The sequence below is a fragment of the Lynx canadensis genome, chromosome F1, assembly GCF_007474595.2.
Source record: "Lynx canadensis isolate LIC74 chromosome F1, mLynCan4.pri.v2, whole genome shotgun sequence".
NCBI classification, from domain to species: domain Eukaryota; kingdom Metazoa; phylum Chordata; class Mammalia; order Carnivora; family Felidae; genus Lynx; species Lynx canadensis.
The window spans coordinates 63,152,634-63,179,016 of NC_044319.2; the positions used below are offsets into that span (position 1 = coordinate 63,152,634).

At 43.6% G+C, this 26,383-nt stretch overlaps 1 protein-coding gene across 1 annotated transcript; it reads right to left on the bottom strand.

Moving 5' to 3' along the window:
- Window positions 1-6,995: 6,995 nt before the first annotated feature.
- Window positions 6,996-12,533, bottom strand: DUSP12 (dual specificity phosphatase 12). The gene is made up of 6 exons (XM_030302536.1): window positions 12,151-12,533; window positions 10,739-10,852; window positions 10,530-10,648; window positions 10,027-10,123; window positions 9,177-9,363; window positions 6,996-7,525 (listed from the first exon to the last, which is right to left on the bottom strand). Exons 1-6 carry the CDS (start codon window positions 12,531-12,533, stop codon window positions 7,364-7,366), a joined length of 1,062 nt encoding a protein of 353 aa, XP_030158396.1. The 3' UTR covers window positions 6,996-7,363.
- Window positions 12,534-26,383: the final 13,850 nt, after the last annotated feature.

Below are 26,383 nucleotides of genomic sequence, written 5' to 3' on the forward strand. Positions count from 1 at the left end.
AGAATCCAGCGAACTCCTCGTGGCTGCGGGGTTACTACAGATTGCATAATCCACAGTCTTCAATACAGTCCTGGGACCCCAAACCGGAAACATTTTCCCGAAATGATTCCTTGTGTCATGAGGTAACTAAACAGTTTTCATGGATAGTGGAATAAATATCGCTTCTATTCAAAAACGGACCATAAAAAGAAAGCCCTAAAATAAAACCATCAAGAGTCTTTTATTCTACATCCATCAGATACCTTGGTCTTTTTTTTTTTTTTTAATCACCATGCCTGAACTCCAGCCATTTTTTTTTCAAAGTTTTTATTTTTATCCGAAAAGCGCAGATGACAATGAAACAAGCATTTGCGTCCCTATCACCAAAAATTAACAAATATTAACATTTTCTATTTTTCTTTCAGATTTTTCATACTGTAAGAAATTAAACATGACAGATAAAGCCCAACTCTGCTGCTTCTCCTGCTTCATTTCCCCACCCCCCCCCACATAGACAACTTCTATTATGAATTTTATGGGAATCAAATCCATTTTTATTTTTATTTGTATTTTATTTTTATTTGTAGATACATATATTTAGTGTTGTGTTGGGTTTTTAAATTTACATAAATGTATCATACTCATGTTCTCCAAGTCACTTTTCTTATTCAACATTACTTTTTGATGATCTATTCATGTTTGAACTGTTACGTGGTATTTCCTTGAAAAAATCTATATATCACAATTTCATTTTTCATTTCTCTACTAACGGACATTTGGATTGTTTTAAATTTTTACTGTTACATACATCCTTCTATGAGTCTCTTCATGCATATATGCAAAAATGTCTTTAAGATATATGCTGGGTCATAGAGTATGAATGTTAATATCTGCCAAATTATACCAATTTACATCCTTTCTACCAGTGATGAGCTCTTTACTCCACATTGTCACCAACACTAGATATGGTCACTTTCACATTTTTTGCCCCGTGAAGGGTGTGACTATAATTAACATTTCCCTGACAATTAAATATGGGGTAGATCTTTTCGCGTTTATTAAACCTTATTTCCTCTTCTGTGAATTGCCTATTCTTATAAAATTTGCTATTGTATTTTCTTTCTCTCAATGGTATGTATGTCTTTAGCTAGCCTACTCTATTCATTTAACTGGTATATATGTTGCCAATACCTTCTCTTAAGTTTACACTTGTTTTTTTGTTTATGGGGTTTTTGTCTTTAGGTTTCAATTTCAATGTAGTCAAATTTACCAATCTTCTGTTTATGATCTGTGCTGTTTGTAACTTGCTTAAGAAATCCTTCCCTCTCCTCAGGTCACAGAGATGTTTTAAATTTTCTTTCCATAGTTTTATAGTTTTGTTTTTCACATTCTTTTTTTTCTCCTTATTTGGTTATTGCTGGGGTGTAGTAGCACTATTGATTTTTATACGGCAATCCTGTATCCAAAAACCTTGCTGGATGGGGCGCCTGGGTGGCCGTCGGTTAAGCATCCGACTTCGGTTAAGCATCTGACTTCAGCTCACGTCATAATCTCATAGCTCATGAGTTCAAGCCCCGCATTGGGCTCTGTGCTGACAGCTCGGAGCCTGGAGTCTGTTTCGGATTCTGTGTCTCCCTCTCTCTCTGTCCCCCACTTGTGCTCTGTCTCTCTCTCTCTCTCTCAAAAATAAATAAACATTAAAAAATTTTAAAAACCTGCTGAATTATGTGACTGTAATATTTTGTCTGTAAATCTTCAGAATTTTCTATGTAGAAATTGTATGTATGTATGTATGTATGTATGTATTGTATGCAAATACGAATATTTTAACATTTATTTTAGCATGTAACCTCTTTTTAAAATTTATTTATTTTGAGTGAGAGAGAGCACATGTGAGCAGGGGAAGAGGGGCAGAGGGAGAGAGAGAGAGGGAGAGAGAGAGAGAGAGAGAGAGAGAGAGAGAGAGAGAGAGAATCCCAAGCAGGCTCTATGCCCAGTGTGGAGCCCGATACAGCTTGCTCTCAAGAACCACGAGGTCATGACCTGAGCCAAGATCAAGAGTCAGACCCTTAACCAACTGACCCACCCAGGTGCCCCCATTGTAACCTTTTTTAAATTGTCCGCTCTGTGCTGACAGCAGAGAACCCCATGCAGGGCTCGAACTCCTGAGCTATGAGATCATGACCTGAGTTGAAGTCGGACACCTAACCAACTGAGCCACCCAAGCACCCCTTAAATTGACCTTTATTTTTTTTTTTAATTTTTTTAAACGTTTATTTATTTTTTGAGACAGAGAGAGACAGAGCATGAACGGGGGAGGGTCAGAGAGAGAGGGAGACACAGAATCCGAAACAGACTCCAGGCTCTGAGCAGTCAGCACAGAGCCCAACGCGGGGCTCGAACTCACGGACCACGAGATCATGACCTGAGCCGAAGTCGGCCGCTTAACCGACTGAGCCACCCAGGCGCCCCTTAAATTGACCTTTAATGTGGAAAATTTCAAACACAAAGAAAAGGTACTGAAGACTCGTTCTTAGCACCCAACTTCAACAATTTCCCATTGTTTTATCTACCCTCTCTCCCCACAACACTTTTTCTTTTGCTTTGTTTTTTCCCCTGGGGTGTTTTAAATTTTTTTTTTCAACGTTTATTTTTTTTTTGGGGACAGAGAGAGACAGAGCATGAACGGGGGAGGGGCAGAGAGAGAGGGAGACACAGAATCGGAAACAGGCTCCAGGCTCCGAGCCATCAGCCCAGAGCCTGACGCGGGGCTCGAACTCACGGACCGCGAGATCGTGACCTGGCTGAAGTCGGACGCTTAACCGACTGCGCCACCCAGGCGCCCCACTTCCCCTGGGGTGTTTTAAAGAAAATCCCAGAGAGCGTGTTATTTCACCTACAAATACTTTATTAGATATCCCGACAAGGCTTTTTTCACATTTTTAAAAACATGACTACAACACTGTTACGATACCCACCGAAATTAATAATTCCTAATATTATCTACTACCTGTTCCATGTTCAGTTTTCGCTCAGAAATGCCTTTCTACAGTTGGTTTGTACACTTGTTTCGTCTCCTATGTTGTTGCAATGGCAAGGACCTCTCCTACCACACTGAAGGCAGATGCACAAGTGTACATCTTTTAACTTGTTCCCAACTTTCATGCGAAAGGTTTCCTTTAAAGGATTTTTAAAAATGCCTTATTTAGGGGCGCCTGGGTGGCTCAGTCGGTTAAGCGTCCGACTTCAGCTCAGGTCACAATATTGGGTCAGCTCAGGTCACAATATTGGGGTCCGTGAGTTCGAGTCATGCTCTGTCTCTCTGTCTCAAAAATAAATAAACGTTAAAAATAATGTTTTATTTATTTTTGAGAGAGAGAGACAGAGACAGAGCATGAGCGGGGGAGGGGCAGAGAGAGAGGGAGACACAGAATCGGAAGCAGGCTCCAGGCTCTGAGCCGAGAGCCGTGAGCCCGGCGCAGGGCTCGAACTCATGAACCACAAGTTCCTGACCTGAGCCGAGGTCGGACACTTAACCGACTGAGCCCACAGGTGCCCCCGATGTGAAAGTTTAAAAAAGTTTTACTAGTGATAAGATTTGTTTTTTCCTGTAGTTTCTTAACACAAGGAAAATTTCTTTTCATTTTTCATCAAGAAATTTGCCGTGGTTAGGGGTTTTTTTTACACACTTTTGGTTATATACTCCTTCCATTCTAGTTACCATGCTTTTTAAAAAAATTTTTAATGATAAATGTTAAATGTTACTACATCCTTTTTATTCACTTGTTTTCAATTTAAACCCTTGGAAGAGAAATGAAATTTGAAAGAGTTTTGTCTAGGGGCGCCTGGGTGACTCAGTCGATTGAGCATCTGACTTCAGCTGAGGTCATGATCTCACAGTTGGTGGGTTCAAACCCCGCATCGGTCTCTGTGCTGACAGCTCAGAGCCTGGAGCCTGCTTCCGATTCTGCATCGCCCTCTCTCTGTCCCTCCCCTGCTTGTGTTGTCTCTCTCTCTCTCTCAAAAATAAATATTAAAAAAAAAAAAATGAGAATTTTGTCTAGAGACATAAAGGAGACCCTTGCCTAGATCCATACTTCTGAGGACTCCTCTCCGGCGTCTGGCAGTGTCTCTTCCTGCAGGGGGAGAATCCATGGTACCAAGGTGAGATGCCCAACCGGAACACATGCCTCCTTCTAGACACACTTCTTATGCCCAAATAGCTCCACACCTGCTTCTAAAGCTTGCTTGGGTTTCTGACTCCTAAGGGTGAACTGTGCCAATGCTGTATGCCAGGGGTGTAAACAGAGCTTAGAAATGTGAGGTGGAAAGTCCACATCCACATATGCACGGGCCATATAAACAAACCCAGGGGTGGGGAAAGGGGACGGTCTGTAGGTCAGGGGCCAATTCTCCTACACTGTCATGTTTTGGCAAGGAATCCATAAAGTCTGGGAATTGTCTTCTCAGACCTGTCTGAGACCTTCTCAGGTCTGTAAACTCAGACCTTGTCTTCCAGGTCTTTACGAAGGCATGTTTGTCAAGATAAGGGAATAACAGTTTGGTAGCTTCATTTGTAACTTTCAAATACTAAGACAAATAGCACATGGGCCTCAATTTGCACTCATCAGGATGCTGCAAATGTTGGTGGGGTACCTGACCAGTGAATTTATAACTTGCTTAAAAATTGTATTTCAGGGCGCCTGGGTGGCTCAGTCGGTTAAGCGGTTAAGCGTCCGGCTTCGGTTCAGGCCATGATCTCGCAGCTTGTGGGTTCGAGCCCCGTATCAGGCTCTGTGCTGACAGCTCAGAGCCTGGAGCCTACTTCAGATTCTGTGTCTCCGTCTCTCTCTGTTCCTCCCCTGCTCACGCCCTGTCTCTCTGTCTCTCAAAAATAAATAAAGATTGAAAAAAATTTTGTTTTAATTGTATTTCATCAGTTCTATATTTTTACCAAATGGTATTTTCATTATGACATCTTCTAGATCACCCTAAACAGTGAATCCAAACATTAGAATACAGAGGTTAAAAGCTCAGATCTTGGGGGAGCCTGGGTGGCTTAGTTGGTTGGGTGTCCGACTTCAGATCGGGTCATGATCTCGCAGCTTGTGGGTTTGAGCCGTGTCAGGCTCTGTGCTGACAGCTTGGAGCCTGCTTCGGATTCTGTGTCTCCCTGTCTCTCTGCCTCTCCCCTACTCATGCTTTGTTTCTCTGTCGCTCAAAAATAAATAAACATTAAAAAAAAAAAAACACCTCAGATTTTGGAATAAGCCAAATCTTGATTCAAATCTAGGTTCAACCATTTTCTAGCAATGTAACTTTGATGAAGTGACTTAATCTTTCTGAGCCTCAATTTTACGTGTAAAAAGGGAATAACAGGACCTATCTCGTAGGGTTTGGGGGGAGGATTAAATTCCATAATACACATTAAATGATTGGTATGCTAATTAGCCCATGGTAAATTTTCAAAAAATTGTAGCTATTTTAATGAACAAAGATGAATGCTACTAGCTAGGCACTGCATTATATCACCCAAATCCCCATAAAAACCCAGACTGAATCCTATTATTATCTCTCTGTTTTATATAAGGAATTAAGGCTTATGCAAATGACCTTTAAAATAATGCTTTTAAGGAAGGCAGAGTGTGTATTATTCCCATTTCATGAAAGAAAACTGACGCTCAACTTTCCAAAGACCTTCCAAGGGGGCGCCTGGGTGGCTCGGTCAGTTAAGCGTCTGGCTCCTGGTTTCAGCTCAGGTCATGATCTCAGGGTTTGGAGTTCCAGCCCCACGTAGTTCGAGCCTGCTTGCGATTCTCTCTCTCCTTCTTTCTCTACCCCTACCCCGCTTGCACTCTTTCTCAAAATAAATTAAAAACAATTTTTAAATCAAAATAAACAAACACAAGCCAGGAAGTTGGGGACAGGTGAAACCAGAATTCTCAGAGCCCACTCTAGTCCTTCAGTACTAGTTTAACTGCGCCAGAAACACTGCCATGAAAGAGAGTTAAAATTGCTATTTTCTACAGATCTGTAAGCCCATCATGTTGTAAATGGATATTCTTACATATTAAAAAGCTTTCCATTTGTTTGTTTGTTCTTGAGAATGAAGGCATAATGGATTTTCTATTTACCACCCAAAATGTTTTAACATTAATGAGTTTGAAATTGGAAACTTTTGCTTAGTGGATGTTTCACAAAATTTCAAAATTTACATAAAGTCAATTCCCCCAAATTCATTTTCCACTGGCAAATACCAATTATCTTCCAAAAAAAGCTATTTTGTCTCTTTCTCCTGGCTGGAATGTAAATTGCAAGAAGACGGGTTTTTATCTAGTGTGCTCACTGCATCATCTAGAATTGTGCACAGAATAGTTGCTCAGTAAATTATTTACGGAATTGACAATTGCAGATCCAAATAAAATCTATGCAATTTTCCCCATGCTAGATGCTACAGCGTGGGATTGATAGGTATTAACTCAAGCCATACAAAACTCTTAACTACCTGTTACCTACAAAAGGCAAAATTCATGTGTTTCAGCCTAATTGTTTTTAAAGTTTTCTAGAGTATATTATGAAGCAAAGTGAACAGATATTACAAAAGCTAAGATAAAAATGGGAGAAATTTTTCTCATAAGAAAAAATTATTTTATAAAAGTTACCAAAGGCTTCAAGTCCTATGTTAAGATATTCTCACAAATCACAACACTCCCACCATTTCAAAAGTTAAACTAGGGGCCGCGCCTGGGTGGCTCAGTTGGTTGAGCAACCAAATCTTGATTTCATCTCAGGTCATGATCTCACAGTTCGTGGGTTCAAGCCCCGTATCAGACTCTGTCCTGACCGCTCAGAGCCTGGAGTCTGCTTTGGATTCTGTGCCTCCCTCTCTCTCTGACCTTCCCCTGCTCACCCTCTGTCTCTCTCTCTCTCTCAAAAACAAATAAGACGTTAAAAAAAAAAAAAAAAGGTTTTTAGAAAAGAAAGAGAAGTTTCAAAATATGTCCAAACAAATCTGCTTTGCATTTCTAGAAATAAATCTATTTAAACACAATCATTTCCAATTTTTGTACATAATTTTGTCCATCCAGACCTTAACATCACTTAACATTCCAAAAATCAGAACTCTTTAAAATATACGAAACAAGGAACGAATCTGGGTTATACAAAATTTTAATATCGAATAAAGTATAATTTACATGATTAAAAGTTTTGATTTCCACATAAAGTATTCTACTGAAATAAGAGACTAACAAAGCACAGTTTCCAAGTCACAGTAAATGAAATGTTGACGGTCTAAAAACTAGACAATCGGCCATGAATGACAACAAGCAAGGGAAGCATGTATCAGCAAGTTTCTTTCCAAGCTATCAAAAACGTCACAAGTTCAAATTTTTCTTGTCTGTGATCCCAAAACCGGCAGCGTCTTCATTTCATCCACTCTATTCTTATGTATTTGAAAAGCAGGTGTTATCCATCTACCACAGGAGCACTGTTCACCATACCAATTGAAAGAACCCAACTTGGCATTGCATTTGGGGCAAAGAAGCTGAAATAAAGCAACTGTGTTACTTCATTCACTCACCTGTATATAAAACAAATAATTACCACTGGCAATATAGGATATAAAACAGGTAAGACGCAGCTCCTACCTCCACGGAGTTTACGATCTAATCAGCAAGATGAAAGGCTATGGCAATTCGCCATACTAAGATGGAGGGCTATGATAATCGTGCAAAAAGCATGTTGTGTCCTGGGAGTTTGGCAAAGGACCAGATGAATCCGCGCATGAGGGGAGAAAGGTGACGGCGGAGATAGGAAACCCAAGGTTGCAGGATGTGGCACGTGCTGGCTTTTAAATCAGCCTGCGGTTTAGTATCTCAAACTAAGATCATCACGGCTACAGAACAGGAAGGCATGTTAGGAGTCTCACGTTCTATTAATGATATTGACGGCATGTAAGTTAGGTCTCAGCTTCCTGGCTATTTTAAAACAAATAAACAGGGGCCCCTGGGTGGCTCAGCCAGTTAAGCATCAGACTCTTAATTTCGGCTCAGGTCATGATCTCCCTGGGGTTCATGGGATAAGGTCCCATGGTCAGGCTCTACACTGTCAGTGAGGGATTCTCTCTCTCCCTCTCTTTCTGTCCCTCTTCCCCAGTCACGCTCTTTCTCAAAATAAATAAATAAACATTTAAAAATAATAAAGGGATGCCTGGGTGGCTCAGTTTGTTGAGCATCTAATCTTGGCTCAGGTCATGATCTCGCAGTTTGTGAGATTGAGCCCCGCGTGGGGCTCACTGCTGTCAGCACAGAGCCCACCTCGGATTCTGTGTGGCCCTCTCTCTCTGCCCCTCCCCTGCTTGTGCGCGCTCTCTCTCTCTCAAAAATAAACATTAAAAAAAATAAAAAATAAAAATAAAGAGATTAAAAACAAAAGACTATATCTTAGATTAAGATTAAGAATATCTTTAGGGGCACCTGGGTGGCTCAGTCTGTTGAGCATCTGACTTCAGCTCAGGTCATGATCCCACAGTTTGTGGGTTCAAGCCCCACGTTGGGCTCTGTGCTGACAGTGCAAAGCCTGCTTCAGATCCTGTGTCTCTCCCTCTCTGTCTGTCCCTCCCCTACTTGTGCACACTCTCTCTCTCTCTCTCTCAAAACTAAAAAAAAAAAAAAGGGTATCTTTAGATTAACATTAAGCAAACCTAAATGAGAAATGTGGCCGTCACAATGCTCACATGAGCTGCATTCTTAAGAATTAACAGGAAATGAAAACAAATCTCTCAGCAAACATACAAACTGAAAGATCAGGAAAAAAGAGAGACGTTATGGAGCCAAAAGAAAAAAAAAAAGAGAGGGAAGAAAAACTTTAAATATAATTTTAAAATCCTTATTTGCCCTTACTTGTTACTAAGTTTGCGTTTTGTTAAAATACATTCTAATTGGCTTATATTAGTCTTCTACTTGAAAAAACATAAATAGCCTTGAAAGGAATTATCTTAGACCAACAACCCCCAACTAGAAGTGGTTCACTATTTTAGATCAGCTGGGTTTTATTTAATTAATATATTTGATAGAGTCTTATCTACACTAGAAAGATATAATCTTCATCAAGAAGGTAGTTATGATGGTTTAAAGTCCCAGAGAACAAAATATAGATGATATAATGAAACTGCAGAAAATATAATGTGTTCCTACCTGTCCATCCATCACGCCCAGCAAGGCAGATTCCATCCACTGTACAGGTTCAATGAAATACGATGTACATTGAGCCTGACCCCCTGTGGTGAGCATCAAAGATGGCGTCACTCTCTTGTGGGCAAAGGCTATAGGACCACTTCCTTCATTATGATCCAAAATGCTAGAACTTCGAAATAAAGATCGCCTGCAAGCCCCAAACAAAAACATTAATGGCTTTCAAAACAATGAAAAAATAGATGCAATGTGCAGTATTTCTTAGCAAAATAAAATAAAATTGATTATGCTACTGTAATTTTCAATAACCTCTACAAATAATCTGATTTAGTTTCACTCTTAAGAACTTATTCTCTTCTTAAAAGCAGATTTGAAGGGGTGCCTGGGTGGCTTAGTTGGTTAAGTGTCCGGCTATTGATTTCAGCTCAGGTCACGATCTCACAGTTGTGCAATTCAGCGTCTGGTCGGATTCCATGCTGAATGGGGAGCCTGCTTGGAATTTTCTTTCTCCTCTCTCTCTGCCTCTCCCCCCACTTACATGCGCGCGTGCGCACACACGCGCACACACACACACACACACACACACACACGAAAGGAAAACAGAGACAGAGAGAATCCCAAGCAGGCTCCACACTCAGCATGGGCTCCATTCCACAACCCTGGGATCATGACCTGACCTGAAATCAAGAGTTGGGCGCTTAACCCACTGAACCACCCAGGCACCCCTGATTTTGAAATTTCTACGTTACTCAATTAAACAAGTTCTCCCTACAGATTTTAAGAAAACGAAACTTTCAATACTTTTCAGCTACTGAGACAAGGCAAAATCTCCAGAGGATAGAAAATATTTTACCTGCACTTTCTACATTTGTAGAGAACCTCGTCTTTCAATCCTTGTGAAACGGTCGTTGGGTCGACAGCAAAGAGTTCTTGAGGTAAGTTCTGTAATTCTACAGGACATAATTAAAATGTATCTAATTGTTGAAGCTAACTCTGCATTGTCAGGCAAAGTTCAGCTAATGTCAAACTAAGGCAAGAAGTGCTAACCTCAGAAATTAGAAAAGAAAAAAAAAAAAATCTCCAGTGAGGAGAAATCAGGGGGAGGTAGGAGAGCATAGTGAAGCCCTTGGATTCTGGGACAGACTGCCTGAGTTCAAATCCCAGCCCACCACTGACAAACCATGTGACCTGGAACAAGTTATTTCTTGCTAAATCACAGTTTCAAAAGGAAATAATAGTACCCGTCTCAAGAGATGGCTGGAAAAGTGAGATAATGCACCTGAAGCCTTTCGTGTCAGAGCAAAGAACATCTAAAAAGGGCCCAATAAGCAATTATCACTAGCAATTATCACTTACCTGGATACTTTTCTGTAACCTTTTGTAAACGATACTGCTTATAAACTGCACTCGAAGTATCTACTTCATATCCCATTGCCTGGTATAATTTTAGTTGCCACTCAAATCCCTCATTCATCCTGTAAGGACAAGCAAATTTAAAGTTAAGTTTTCACTACATGAGTAAAATCACACTGCAAAAACAATTATTACTATAACAAAGAACTCACTTAGCCTCTGGTTTGATGGTCTGGAGATTTTCATAGGCTTTTTCAAAGGTAAGCTGGTCAGTCTTCATCAGAAAAGCAGTTATTATAGCCACACTTCGACTGACTCCTGCATGACTGAAAAAGAGACCTTTAAAATAAAATCGCAAACAGCACCAATTAAAAAAACAAAAAAGCCCAGCTCCCTATCAGTGGTAAAGTTCAGGTCCACTGCATGTCTGCTTCTTCTACCCAAGATAAACTCTTTGTCTCTGAAATACTAACGACATACAAAAGAATTATTTCCTTTTTTTTTTTAATTTCTTTAACATTTATTTTTGAGAGAGAGAGAGAGAGAGAGAATGAATGAGCAGAGGAAGGGGCAGAGAGGGAGACACACACAGAATCCAAAGCAGGCTCCAGGCTCCCACCTATCAGAGCTCGAGGCAGGGCTCGAACCCACAAACCGTGAGATCATGACCTGAGACAGACGCTAAACAACCGAGACACCCAGGCACCCCTATTTATTTCCTTTTTGTTTTTGAATTCTGAACTATGTGAATGTATTACCTTTCCAAAAGGTAATACACTAATTTTACACTAATTAAAAAAAATTATAATGGCTTTGGAAAAAATCCAAGCTCCCTTGCTCTTGGCATTCAGGGGCCTGGAAACCCGGTCCCAGGCTTCTCTCCATTTTACCACTACCTTATGTCCTTTATGTAAATATTTAGAACAAGAGCTGGCACACAGTAAAAGTGCTGGCTCAATAAACCGAAACTCCTGTTACTACACTCCAATCCAACTAAAAAGGACTACTAAGAATTCCCAAATACCTATCAAGATTTTCTTTTTGGCATTGCTACGACGTAACTCCATCTTTCCCGTGGGCGTGGCTTAGGGATCCTTCGTGTCCTAACCAACTTTTCTCTCCCCATTTCTCCCCTTCATCAACCACCCTCTGCCCCAAACAAAAACACTGAAAAGAATCTACTTTTCCTCTGAAGGTTGAATAACGTTTGTTCATCTCCTTTGGCACTTGACTCGCATCACAGTCTGCATTACAATCATCGGGGTAGGTGCCTGGCTTCTTCTGAAGAGCTTTAAACTCTTCTAGGTGCAGGGACTTGGCCGTTTATCAGCCCCACCCCCCACCCCCCGCTAAAAAACAACTCCGGGTTGGGAGGGGGGCTGCAGGATGAATCAAAATACACAAGTGTGAATCATCAAAACAGGAATGAATGAGAGCCAGCACGCCTTCAGGGGCCCCGCCCCCTGCCCCCTCCTCTCTCCGGGACACCCGCCAGCCAAGGGAGGGAGAGGAGGTTCTGGTCTTCTGACAGCCCCTTCGCCCTCCCCTAGGATCCTCGGAGGAAGGGGGGCGGCGGCAGGCTGGAAGCGAAGCGGGGCTGCACCCCCTCGTGCGGGCCGCTCACCAGTGCACCAACGTCGCGCGGCCCTCGTCGCGGGCCTGGCCGATGAAGGCCACACACCGGTCCAGATGGCTGAGCAGGTCAGTTTCGGGCTTGTCCAGCGCCGGCACAAACAGGCGCCGTAGACCCTCGATCCCGGCGCCCGACCTGAAGTCGGGCTCCTCCGAGTCCACCGTCAGCACGGCCGTGATGCCCGCCTCCCTCAGGTGGTCCGGCTCCGCCGCGGCCGCGGCTCCACCCAGGTACAGCCCCGGCCGCACCTCCAGCATCTGCCCGGCGGAGCTGGCCCCGCTCCGACTGTCACCCGGCCGCGGGCAGCCATGACTCCCTCCCTGCGCCTCCAACATGGCGGCGGCCGGAGGCCGAGCGGCCAGGGGCCCTACCATCGAGTAGGCGGCCGGCTAGAACGCCCTTCCTCTGGGAGGAGCCGGCCTTAGATGCGCAGGCGCTCCCTCGGAGGACCGCGGCCATGGCAGGAATGCGTGCTTCTGGGGCAAGGTGATGCTGTGGCTGAGGCAGAGCAGCCTTTAGAACCCGAGTCTGGCCCCAGCCTCCCTAGATTGGTGGTAGAGGATAAACTTGCCCATATACAGGGTTTCTCGGGCTTAAAGTGTTGAGACTTCAGGGAAAGGGGCGATGAGAGCAGCTGGACTCAAATTTGAAATAATGGTCCCACCAACCGAATGAATCAACTCTCATTTTATCCAACTGGGGTAAAACCGTTTTTTCAACGTTTATGAAGCCTTCTGTTTGTGTTTCTTCTCTTGTGACTAATTTTTCTTCTTTTTTCTTTCTTTGCCCAGTTTTTTATTGGTATGTGAATCTCTTTCTTGTTGATGTACACTGTCCTATATACTTTTAAGATACTAATCTCATATTTTTGTGTGTCAGTACCCTCCAACCCAAGAACGCCGGGAACCTATCTCACTTTCTTATCATTTGCATGTTCCCTGAAGTAGCATTTTTAATTGCTTTTAAGAATTTTTCCGTTGCATTCACATGTTAGCTGTTGGGTGCAAAAGGCCTAGTTTTCAGCCTATTTTGGCTTTTGGCGTGATCATTTCTAGCTTTTGATTTAAAGAGAGAGACCTGTGATTCTTCCTTTCACTTGAACATCTAGAGACCATTGTAGGGTTATTAATTGGCCTAATTACAATATGGTTGCATCTCAGGGACTAGGAAGGCCTGAAAAGAGGAAGCCAGATGGGAACATCTGGTCTGTGGAGCAGTCAGAACATATATCATGTTGGGGCACCTGGGTGGCTCAGTTGGTTAAGCATCTAACTCTTGATTTAGGCTCAGGTCCTGACTCACAGTCCGTGAGATCTATCTCCTCATCAAGCTCCACATCAGGCTCTGCTCAGAGCCTGCTTGGGATTCTCTCTCTCTCTCTCTCTCTCTCTCTCTCACTCTCACTGCCCCTCCTCCCTCTCTCTTTTTCTCCCTCTCTCAAAATAAGTAAATAAACATTAAATATATGTATACACACAACATTTATTAAGTTTGTCATCTTATATGGGTATGATTTGTGGCACCCCAAAACAATCACAATAGTAACGTCAAAGATCACTGATCACAGATCACCATAACAAATATAATAATAATAAAAAATTTGGAATATTGGGGCGCCTGGGTGCCTCAGTCCGTTGAACGGCTGACTTTGGCTCAGCTCATGATCTCATGGTTCATGAGTTCAAGCCCTGCATTGGGTTCTGTGCTGACAGCTCAGAGCCTGGAGCCTGTTTCAGATTCTGTGTCTCCCTATCTCTCTGCCACTCCCCTGGTTGTGCTCTGTCGTCTCAAAAATAAATAAACATTAAAGAAAAAAAGTTTTTTAAACAGGTTAATTGTGACATCAGAAAACAAAAAGGGGGAGAGGGATAACTGGGTTGAGCTTTTGTATGTATTGAAGTTATTATCAACGCAAAATGGACTGTTATAGCTATAAGATGTTTTATGTAAGCCTTATAGTAACCACAAAACAAAACCTACAGTAGATGCAATACACATGAGATGAAGAGTAGGGAATCAAAGCATAACACTGTGGAAAATCATCACTTCAGCAATGAAGGAAGCAAGAAAGGGAGAAGGGAACTAGAGTGCCAGAGACCAGCTCCAGCAACCAGGGGTTCCCGAAGGAAGAACGGCATTGGTGAAAATAAAACAAAACTAAAATAAAAAACTAAAACTAAAATAAAAATGGACACAGACAACAGCAGTGTGTTGAACTGGCCGATTTATTATAGTAAATGTGGCATTATATTTGCTATTGATTTCCTTGTAACATATGTCATCTATGTTTTTCTAACATTACCTAATTTTGAAAATGTTCCTATGTGTAAACAACCTTTAAGAAATAACATGGTGATTTTCCCCTAAGTTTCCTGCATACCCTTTGATTATTGATTAATTTCTTACATTATTCCATTATGCATCTGCGTTTATCTATAATCTACAGAGCATTTGCTTTGCTTTGCTGGACCCTGCTTTGGATTCTGTGTCTCCCTCTCTCTCTGCTCCTCCCCCACTCATGCTCTGTCTCTGTCTCTCTCAAAAATAAATAAACATTTAAAAAATTTAAAAAAAAAGAAATAAAGAAGATCTGAAATGAATAACCTAACTTTATACCTCAAGGAACTAGAAAAAAAAAAAAAGCAAACTGGGCCCAAAGTTAGCAGAAGGAAGGAAATGACAAAATGATATGGAGACCAGAAAAACAATCAAAAAGAGCAATGAAAGGAATATGTGGTGTTTTGAAAAGATGAACAGAATTGACAAAGCTTTAGCCAGACTCACTAAGCATGAAGGAGGGAAGATTAAAAACAAAATCAGAAAGAGGAGACATTACAACAGACACCACAGAAATATAGAGGATCATGAGAGACTAGGATGAGCAATTATCTGCTGACAGATTGGATAACCTAGAAGAAAAGGATACAGTCTAGGAAACATGTAACCTACCAAGACTGAATCATGAAGAAACAGAGAATCTGTTCAGACCAATAATGAGTAAGCAGATTAAATCAGTAATCAAAAATTTTCCAAAAAAAAAAAAAAAAAAAGAAGAAGAAGAAGAAGAATCCCAGAGCCAGGTGGTATCACTGTGAATTCTACCAAACATTTAAGAAAAACTTAATGCCAATCCTTCTCAAAGTCTTCCAAAAAATTGAAGAGCAGGGAACACTTCCCAGACCCATTTTACAGGGCCAGCATTACCATGATTACAAAGCCAGATAAGGACACTATGAGGAAAGAAAACTACAGGCCAATATCCCTGATGAATACGGATGCAAAAATTCTCAGGGGCACCTGGGTGGCTCAGTTGGTTAAGTGTCCAATTTCAGCTCAGGTCAAGATCTCACAGCTTGTGAGTTTGAGCCCCATGTGGGGCTCTGTGCTGACAGCTCAGAGTCTGGAGTCTGCTTTGGATTCTCTGTCTCCCTCTCTCTGCCCTTCCCCCACTCATGCCCTGTCTGTCTCTCAAAAATAAATAAACACTAAAAAAGATTTTTTAATTCTCAACAAAATATTAGTAAGCAGAATTCAACAGCAAATTAAAGGATCATACACCATGATCAAGTGGGATTTATCCCTGGGATGTAAGGATGATTTAACGTCCACAAATCAATAAATGTGATATACCACACGAACAGAGTGAAGGATAAAAGTCACATGATCATCTCAATAGATGCATAAAAAGCATTTGACAATATACAACATCTTTTCATGATAAAAAAAAAAAACTCAACAATTGGGTATGAAGGGACATGTCTCAACATAATAAACAATTTTCTAGGTAAAGAATCTGGCTTCTCTGCTGAGAATGATGATGGAGGTTTCAGAAGAATAGCCAGTTTGAGGGAAATTTGCCTGAAGAGAGTAGAGAACATGCGTGGAAGCTGACCTGTGGGATCAGGCAGCCCAGGGCCTGGTTAGTGTTTGCATCATAAATGTAAAACTCTTGGGGCACCTGGGCGGCTCAGTTCCTTGAGCGTCTGACTCTTGATTTCAGCTCAGGCCATGATCCTAGGGTCATAGGATTGAGTCCCATGTCTGGCTCCGTACTTAGTGCTGAGTGTAGAGCCTGCTTAGGATTCTCTCTCTCTCTCCCTCTGCCTCTCTGCCCATTCATGCTCTCTCTCTCTCTCTCTCTCTCTCAAATAATAAATCAATCAATCAATCAATCAATAAATAAATAAATACGCTTCTGTGCAGTAAAGGGTTAATTCAGTAGGCCTTGGTGGCTCACACTCAAGCCTGAGGGTAGTCTTGGTGACCCCTGATATAGAATCTATTGTCTAGAATCATGAAAAACTGGAAATACTAAATGACTATAAGTAATGGATTTGTTTCACAAGTGGTTATATCCAGCCAATGAAATACTAACCAACTATTTCAAAGATAACAAAGGAAGTGGTCCATGCTAGTTTTTTTTTTAACGTTTATTTATTTTTGAGACAGAGAGAGACAGAGCATGAATGGGGGAGGGTCAGAGAAAGGGAGACACAGAATCTGAAACAGGCTCCAGGCTCTGAGCTGTCAGCACAGAGCCCTACGCGGGGCTCGAACTCATGGACCGCGAGATCATGACCTGAGCCAAAGTCGGCCGCTTAACCGACTGAGCCACCCAGGCGCCCCTAGGTTTTGTTTTTTTGTTTTTTGTTTTTTTTGAAGCTGGTTTGCAAATAGAAAATACATCTTGGACATATATATGTATACACATAGATAGATATAGATTATATAGATACAGATATAGATATAGATGTGAAAAATATTGAAAGATACATGTCAAACATAACAGTGGTCATTTCTGGGAGCTGGCTTAAGAGACTTACAGGACAGCCTTCATACACTTCTTTCTATGTAGTTTTTATTTTTTTTTTTCGACTACTACCATTAAAATTATTCACTGTAAACAATTATAGCTATTTATATTCTGGAAAAGGGGGAAAACACTATTAGCGGTTCATCTCCTGAAGTTACCTTAATCATTCCCGCAGCCTTATTAGTTTTCTGTTGGAAGCGAGCTTTCTTTCCTCAACTCCCTAAAATGACTATCATCTCCTTCATGGCCGGGGGTAGGAGACACCTCTGAATTGTTACTAACTACCCACAGAGTCTGGTCCAGTAAATGTCTGTAACTGGATAAATAAAAATACCCAGATTCCTGCCGCTGAAGATCTTTTCCAGTTTCTGCATTTGTATTTGTGGCCACTAGGTGACACAATTTACCCTCTGGCAAGATACATTTCCTGTCCCACCCTCACGATAGGGTTAAAGGAATATGGCAGCCTGTGAGAAAAGTAAGATGTTAGGGTTAGGAATGGAATGCTGTCTTTAGGGAGGGAGCCGGATTGTTTTCTGTCAAGGAGAAAGGAGCTTCTCTGTCCTAGGATTGGGAGTCCCCACCCCCACCCCGCAGACACAAAGGCAATTTATCTGTTCATTGTATCACCAGAAAACCTGCAACCTTGATAAATATTAAGCAAAAATTCTTATTGTTAAGCGATCATCACATATGTGGTGGCCCGCATGTTAAGAAGACAGCCGTTTTTTGTAACGCGACCCAGTTGTACGAATACGCATTACCCTAGCCTTCCTCTTCTTTGGTTGTTTCTCAGAAATGTTTGGCTACAGTCACGTGTACAATGTATCGCTTTCATCTTTAAAAATGTTTTCTGTAAGTGTATGTCTGTGCTGAGCCCTGAGCAAGGAAATTTCCCCTCTTCTGCCCCATCCTCTCCCCAGCAAAGTCCCAAGAGGAACTTCCTCTTTCTGTTCCTAGCACATTTCCCAGGGCCCCCCCTACACCCAGCGCGTTATCAGGAAATGTTTGTCAGTGATGTTCTCAATGGGGCTTAAAGACAGTTGTGAAGATACACATGAAATGTACTTTGAGGCCAAGTAAAAATGAACAAAAATATAGATGACAACATAACTCTATTATTTGGCCTGTGTTTGTGAGTGGGAAGTGGACACCTAGAAAGTGACGAGCTGGGACTTGGTGTTGCTTTTGAGGGGCACGGTCTGAAGCCAGAGGAACACCTAGGTGTGATCCTGAGCTGCACAGGCCCCTGCTACCCACCAGCGTGTGGTCCCGTGCCTTTAGAAAGTTCTATGATTCCGCGAAGTCTCTGTCTCTTCATCTGCAAAATGGGAGTAGTTAGAGCCATGTTGCAGAGTTCTGATAAGGATTAACTTGTTGGTGTGTGTCACTAGGTGGCGACAGAGAGATCTGCCATGCTAAGCTGTGCACCTGGAGGGAAAGCTGTGCACCTGGAGGGAACAGCTGGAAGGGGCTGTGAGAGGGTTGCTGAGCTGGGGGGGGAGGGGGGGGAGGCTGGTGCAGCTGAAGCTGTTGAACAGAGATGAACCATGGGGTGTGCTCAGTCCAGGAATTCAGCGGTCATGAGGATTAGGAAAAGCGGATCCTAACCACCTACCGTGCTGCAACCACATCCCTAAACTCACTTAGTCATTGGGATTCTGGGTCTTTGTAGAGGTGCGTCCTCTTGACAAAGGGGCACCTACTGTTGAGATTCTGAGGAAGAAGCATCAGCTCTGCCTACAGACCCTGGGAGCAGAGACGACTGAATGGAGTGGGAGCACCCGCATTGTGTCCACTGACCCAACAACTGCCCTGCCTTACTCCCAGGCCCTCCCCACCCTCCAACATTTGCCAACTTAGCACCCTGTAGGGTTGAGTTGCAGGTGAAGGAGGTGAGAAGAAGGGGCTGGCAAGGTGGGGTGGGGGGTAGCTGTGAGCAGGAAACACTGAGGTCTGAGGGCTAAGACCCCAGACCGTCTCATTCATGGTGCCCAACGTGGCTAACTAAAGGGACGATTTGTTGTCAGACTTCACAAGCTGTCCTGGGATGTGTGTTCAGTCACACTGGCCACATCCAGCCCTACCAGTGGCTGCATAGAGCTGAGCCTCCGTGGAGGGAAAGGGCTCCTACACGATGAGGGAGCGTGGGGCAAGCTGAGAGCAAAGTACAAGCTGGCACCCCTGCCCCCTGCACCCCAGGTGGGATATGTGTGGTTGACACTTCCCAAGAACAGACGAAAGGGGTTTAAGTGCTTGCCATGGTGATGTGGGAAACTAAGGCAAATGAAAAATTAAATTCCCTTACTGCCTACAGCCCCCATTACAAGTCTTTGAAACTGGCAGAGTGACCTCCCTCCAGGAACTCAGCTGCCTCCATGATGACACTTTGCTAGGGGCAAAAGAGAATCTTGGCTTAACATTATCCTGCCCCCCCCCCCCCCCCCCCCGCCAAGCCCCGGGATCCTGTAAGTCTACTTTAACATGTAAAAATTCCTTTGGAACCTTCCTTTATCTCAACTCCCCCAAGATATATGCTGGCAATCATACTCCAAGCTTATGGCCCCTTGATATACATCTGAAGGGTCTCATGACTGAGATTTTACTAAACGGTAATAGCACGGCACTTTCCTAACAGCAGCTAGCCCCTCAAGGTCCTGGAAATCTTGCTTCCAAAATTCCTTACAGACTTATGCTGTCCCTAACCTCCTCCCAACCTGAAGGTATATAATCAGTTACCTGTCACAATCCCAGTATTGCTCTTCTGCACCTGGGTCCTGTCCCCGTGCTTTAATAAAATCACCTTTTTGCACCAAAGACGTCCTCAAGAATTCTTTCCCGGCCATCGGTTCCAGACCACCCCCACCATCACCCCCAAAAACCTCATCACTACGTGTCCCTCACTCACTGGCCTCATGTATCCAAGCACCCTTTCACAGAGGGTCTCAGCGTCCCTTGGCAGTCTAGCCCCCAGCTCCATATATATCTTTAAGCCGTCAAACCAGTAAGATTGCCTGGTATCCTGGTTACGGCAGGAATGGCCCATTAGCACTTACAGAAATAAGCAGCTATATTAACCACAGTGTTATTAACGACAGTGATGAGGGAGCAGAAGGCAAGCTGAGGGCAAAACACAAGCTAACAAGACCCGCCCCCCCCCACACACACCTAGGTGGGATATGTGTGTTGTTCCTCAGGTACTCCTGGCTGCCCAAGAACAAAGAAAAAGAAAGAAAACAAAAGGTTAACATACAGGACACACGGGAGATCCCAGTCATACGATTTGTGAGTCTCCGTCAGTTTACAGATGTCTTCGTAAATTACAAAAGGCAATCTTATCAACAGCTTAATCTCCGGAAACCTCTGGACTGTTGTCTGGAGCCCCAACATCACTTTCCCCTCCACAGTGATGTGGGAACAAAGGCAAGGAGGAAATGGCAGGTAAAATTAAATTTCTTTATGGCCTGCAGCCCATTGACAAATACTTGAGGCAGATAAGGTGTGTGACATTTCTCCAGGAACCCCCTGCTGTGGTAATGTTAATGCCTTCCTAGGGGGAGAACAACCTTAGCTTGACAATAGCAAGGCCCCTGGCATCCTAGGAGTCCTCTTTAGCATTGAAAGTCCTTCTGGAGGCTTCCCCTCGGTCTTTCCCTCCCCCAGCTCCGTAGTATAGAAGCAGTCACTCTTTACAAGCCCAGTGCAGCTCTTCCTGCCCCCGGGTCCTGTCCCTGTGCTTTACTAAAATCACCTTTTGGCACCAAAGGCATCTCAGGAATTCTTTCTTGGACCTCCACCATTCCAAGACCCCATCAGTAGCATGGTTATTAACTATAGTTAATAGTTGTATTAACTATATATGGTGGGCATAGTGATTTTAGTTAATAATACTGTATTGCGTATTTAAAACTTGCCAAGAGAGTAGATCTTAAAAGTTCTCATCACGAGAAAAACATTATGTAACTATGTGTGGTGGTGGGTGTTAAACTAGACTTATGGAGGGGATCATTTCACAATACATATAAATATCGAATCATCATTCCGTTGCCCGCCTGAAAGCAATACAACGTTATGGGGCTAGTAGACCTCAATTTAGAAGCAGAAGAAGCAGCGTCCACTAGGGGGCAGTATGAGCTTACCAGGATGAGTCTTGCCCTGATAAACCCGTTCATTCCCTGACAGAATGACTTCATAGGCAGGTTAGAGAAGCTGCCCACCAACCGAATCCGTCCTTCTGCAGGCTTCGGGACACATCTCAAGTACACAATTCAAAAGAGATAAATGCAAGGTTCTACACTTTGATCTCCCAAATGGACTGCACAAACACCAGTTGGGGTGCAAAGAGGTAGACCTTAGACAGAACCTATCTCGTCGGTGGGTCTGCAGGCAGGCAGCCAGCTTAATGAGGCTGGACAATATCACCGGTCCCCTGGAAAAGCTGCTGTCCTCCAGGCCACCCGGAACCCCGTGTATGTTTCTACCCCACCACTAACAAGTCCGTTAGTCTCCGGGTCTCCACCTCTTGGTTTCTAAATCAACAAATTGGGTTAAGTCACTAGGTCCTTTACAGCAGTAAATTCTAGGACTGCAGCCTTTACCATCGGTGGATATGGGGTCAACATTCGTTCCACTACCTTCTCAAGTGCCTTTCTGAGCTGCAGCTCCTGGGAAGCTGAAAGGGACCCAGATTCCCTTGTGGCCGGGTGGGGGGCTCAGTTGAGGTCTGGCCACTCAGAAGCCTTTGGATAACACATGGAAGGTGAAAGTGAAACGGGCTGTATTTCTGTGGCTTCCGTGGAGAGTGGAGAGTTCTGGGGTGTTCCGTGGCAGCCACGGCAGAGATCCCAGTGTCCGCGATCTCAGGGCCCTGAGCATCTATTTCTTGGACTACAGCAGACAAGGTTCCATCCCGGTGCCCCAGAAATAGTAGCTTCTTTCTTATCGTGGCTCTTTCTCCGATCGTAGCAGTTGTCTGAGTGGTCCTCGACTGGGGATTTTATGATCACGAAAGGGGCAGTGACTCCCGCAGCGGCCTGATACTGAGAGGCTTTGCTGAAAACGCAGACCTGAATCTGTTTCTTTACCTTTCCCAACTATTCTGTAGGCTGCGAAATCGTGTATAATAAATTCCATCCTACTTAAACCAGCTAGAATGGATTCTGTTTTCTGAAACTGAATTCTGGTCAATATGACAGTACGCTTTGTTTTTTTTTTTTTTAGGGTGACCTCCGAAACCACGGAGCAAGTGAGAAGGTGGCCTCTGAAAGTCAACTTGAACCTTTCTTCATACACTGTGACTTTCTTTCAAATAAAGAGAATATATTCCGTCGCGACGCTCTGTTTAAAAAGTCAAATAAAGCAGATGAATTGTATATTGAAAGCGCAATTCACGGCAGGGTCAAAATGCAGCTTTCTAATCTTTTTTCCTAATCCATTTAAAATGTATTCCCATGGGGTAATCTTTCCCTGCCCCCAGCATTATGCTGCTCAGAGCGTGGCCCCAGAATCAGCACGATGGGCATGGACTGGGAATTTGTTAGAAAGGCAGGCCCTCAGACGCCTTGCCGGACCACCTGAGTCATAACCTGCATCTGAGGAGGAGCCCTTGGGTGGTTCCCGTGTTCATTAATATTTGAGATAAGCCATGATTTTTTCTGCCTCTCCTGGTAATGGATAGTCCTATAATGGCTGTAGGTTGCCAGCGTAGTTTGAATTTATAAATGAGAACGCCCAGACCTCAATCTGAATTGAAAGGTAAGTCTTTGTCCTCCTACTTACTTACCCAGCTGAGGTCCTGACTTGGGGAAGGAGCTAGACTGGTCTCCCTCCCCTTTTCCTCTGTCTCTTCCCCCTCCGCCTGCCTCCCCACCTCTCTCAGTGGGCGGTTACCCCCTGTTTCTTACTTGAGCCAAAGTTGCTGGGAAGAGAGAAGGGAGGGAGGACGGGTAAGGAAACAGAAAGCTCTTAGATACCCTGGCAGCTTTCTGCTCTCTGAACTTGGCAGGTCACTAAAGCCCATTCGTTCTCCCACGGGCACTCCTGTGGACTCTTTGGAGATGTTTCTTTTGGAGCGCTGCGCTCCTCTGTGGTCCTGAACTCACCGCAGATTTAGCATGCCTCCAGGTGTCCCTTTGTACCTCTTCCCTCAGCCCCTGGAATACAGATTCACCTTCAGCTTTTTGGTGCCTTTGACAACCCTTCCCGGTGGCCTGACTGTACAGGAGCCAAGACGCCTACTTTGACATCAGATACACAGCAAGGAAAAGGTTTATTGCAGAGGCAGCCAAAGGAGGAGACAGGAGGGCAAGCCTCAGATCTGCCTCCCCCAGGAGGAGAGTCAAGGATATTTAAAAGCAAATGAAAAGCACAGTCGCCTCCCCTGGGCGACTCCATGGGCATCTTCCTTGTTAAGCTTGAGGGAGATGTCCGGGCTTCCCACACCTTCCCACTATGATGAAGAATTGTGATGGGATCTCACATCACGGCAAAGGAGTCTCTGCCCAGACCTTCTCCATACTCTGACCTCTTTTTATCTCCTTCGTGGGACTTCAGAGTCCAAAAGTCAGGGGACAGATCCTCAACCATTCCCTACGTAAGTTCTGCATGTGACAGTCTGGCTTCAGATGGTCACGTCTGTCGTGTCGTGAAATACCACTTTTGACACACTGTCATGACTGTGATTGCTTAATTGTAAAAAATAAAACTAAAATCCTGCCTTCCTGCCTTGTTCTCCCCAGACACAGCCACCTGAGGAGCCGTAGTCTGTGGTGGCTCCCACATTAAAAAAAAAATTTTTTTTTAAGGTTTATTCATTTCTCAGAGACAGAGAGACAGAGGGTGAGTGGGGGAGGGGCAGAGAGAGAGGGAGACACAGAATCTGAAACAGGCTTCACGCTCTGAGCTGTCAGCACAGAGCCTGATGCGGGGCTTGAACTCGTGGACCACAAGACCATGACCTGAGCCGAAGTCGGAGGCCCAACTGACTGAGCCACCCAGGTGCCCCATGGGTCCCACATTTTAATTTTTTTTTTCAACGTTTATTTATTTTTGGGACAGAGAGAGACAGAGCATGAACGCGGGAGGGGCAGAGAGAGAGGGAGACACAGAATGGGAAACAGGCTCCAGGCTCTGAGCCATCAGCCCAGAGCCCGACGCGGGGCTCGAACTCACGGACCGCGAGATCGTGACCTGGCTGAAGTCGGACGCTTAACCGACTGCGCCACCCAGGCGCCCCCCCACATTTTAAAACAAACATACAGCAGCTGGAGATGTGCTCAGAAAAGCCGGGATGGAAAGAAACTCCAAATTAGGGACAGTTGAAAACACTGAAAATAAAAAAACAAGAAATAGAGTCTCTCTCTCTCTCTCTCTCTCTCTCTCTCTCTCTCTCTCTCTCTTTTTGCCCCGCCCCAAAAAGGCTCTCTTTAATAAAACCTAAACATGACCTAACCAGTGTCTTTAAAGTATTTGAAAAGCTAACGAGAGGATCAGGAATTAGTTCTGTGTACCCCTAGGAGGTACAGTGACTAAAAGTTATAACAAAACCATTTTGCCCCTTATCTATAAGGAAGAACTTTCTAAATGCCAGAGCTGTCCGATGGTAGAGTAGGCTGTCCTTGGGAGGAAACAAGGACACATCTTCACAAAAAGGACTGGCTGCAAGGATCGGGCCAAGCTTGGCTGCATACATGACCCAGTGGCAGAAATATAGAAAGGAAAAGTCTTGGTTGAACTAAACAGTCTTTAAATTCCATTCAGCTTTTTGAAGTCCTGCAATACATCTCAAAAAGATGTCCACATTTAGTTTCTGGCTACGTGTAGGGTCATACGTGGCTTATTTTCTAAGGCGTTTTGAAATTTGCTTTCCTCCATTTCCTTTCAGGGTGCATTTTGTATTTTATTAATTTTAAGACATTAAGAAAATTTTTTTTAATGTTTATTTATTTTTGAGAGAGACAGAGACAGAATGCGAATGGGTTAGCGGCAGAGAGAGAGGGAGACACAGAATCCAAAGCAGGCTGCAGGCTCCGAGCTGTCAGCACAGAGCCTGTCTCAGGGCTCGAACTCACAGGGCGTGAGATCATGACCTGAGCTGAAGTCGGATGCTCAACCAACTGAGCCAGCCACCGAGGCGCCCCAAGACTTTTTTTTTTTGAAACTACATTTTAGGGGTGCCTGGCTGGTTCAGTCAGTGGGGCATGTGACTCTCGATCTCGGAATTGTGAGTTCAAGCCCCACATTGGGTGTAAAGATACTTAAAGATAAAAACTGTTTTTATGAAAATAAAATACAATCTTAAAAAATATTAAAAACTAAAAACAATTTAAAACTCCATTTTAACATCTGTGAAGTCGTGATGCATCGTATCATTGCTAACTCGTCAGTTTTCATTACTTCCATAAATGTGAACATTAAAGGGCCAGCATCAGAATTTACAGAATGAGTATGAGCAGCTTGGAAGAAATTTCCAGAGACAACAGTGAACCAATTGTAGGCTGTGGGGAGAGGTGAAGTGCGTCCTTAATCAGACACGTTTAGCAACATTCCTGAAGCAGAAGTCAAAAGTAAGCTCTTCCTAGTAATTGCTGACTGTTACTCTTTTTCAGGGTTCTTCTTCTTTTTAAATTTATTTATTTATTTTGAGAGAGAGAGAAAGAGAGAGAGAGAACGGGGGAGGGGCAGAGAGAAAGGGAGACAGAGAATCCCAAGCAGTCTCTGTGCTGTCAGGGTGTTGCATCCACACGACTCCTGAAACAGAATGCTACGGGCACCAGTGACAGTCACAACAAAGTTTATTACAACGAGAGGCAAGGCCATCCTATCGGGACCAACACTCTTGATAAGAGTGCGGCCCCGAACAGTCAGGGTACAGAGTTTTTAAAGCCGATCACATCGTTTTATCACTACCTGGGAACAGAACAGGGAAACAGTTCCCAGATGAGTTAGAAACAGTTGCGAATGAGGTGATTATTTTAGACTTTCTGCCGCCAAGTTGCAACCAGTGGATCTCCTTGACCTTGCCTCTGATGCTCTTTTCTTTGAGCTTTTGTTTCCTTCATTGGTAAAGCCTGATTTACAAGAGTACGAAGCGTAATTTACAAGAGTAAAGCAAGGCTGTTATCTCTTGACCTTCAGTGTCAGAACAAAGCTGTTATTTTTCAAGCTACCCATTAGCCCTACACTACAGTTTAACCCTTACAAGGGCACAACACAATGCAGGCACCGGGACTGTGAGATCATGACCTCGGCTGAAATAGAGTCACAAGGTGAACTGAGTCACCCAGAGACCCCCAGGCTTCTTTTTAAAGAATTACTAATGCTCTTCATAGGAAAGTTGTCAGAGTGGGAAAATATGGACGTTGATAAATCTGACTCAAAAAGTGATTTAGAAAAGTCACATTCTGTGCATGT

Excerpts from the sequence above, each read along its gene's own strand:
- DUSP12 (XM_030302536.1), bottom strand. The coding sequence starts at position 12,533 with ATGGTAGGGCCCCTGGCCGCTCGGCCTCCGGCCGCCGCCATGTTGGAG. Across the intron at positions 10,649-10,738 it reads ACCATCAAACCAGAGGCTAA|GATGAATGAGGGATTTGAGT; the intron begins GTGAGTTCTTTG and ends TTGTCCTTACAG. Across the intron at positions 9,364-10,026 it reads TACAAATGTAGAAAGTGCAG|GCGATCTTTATTTCGAAGTT; the intron begins GTAAAATATTTT and ends TGGGGCTTGCAG.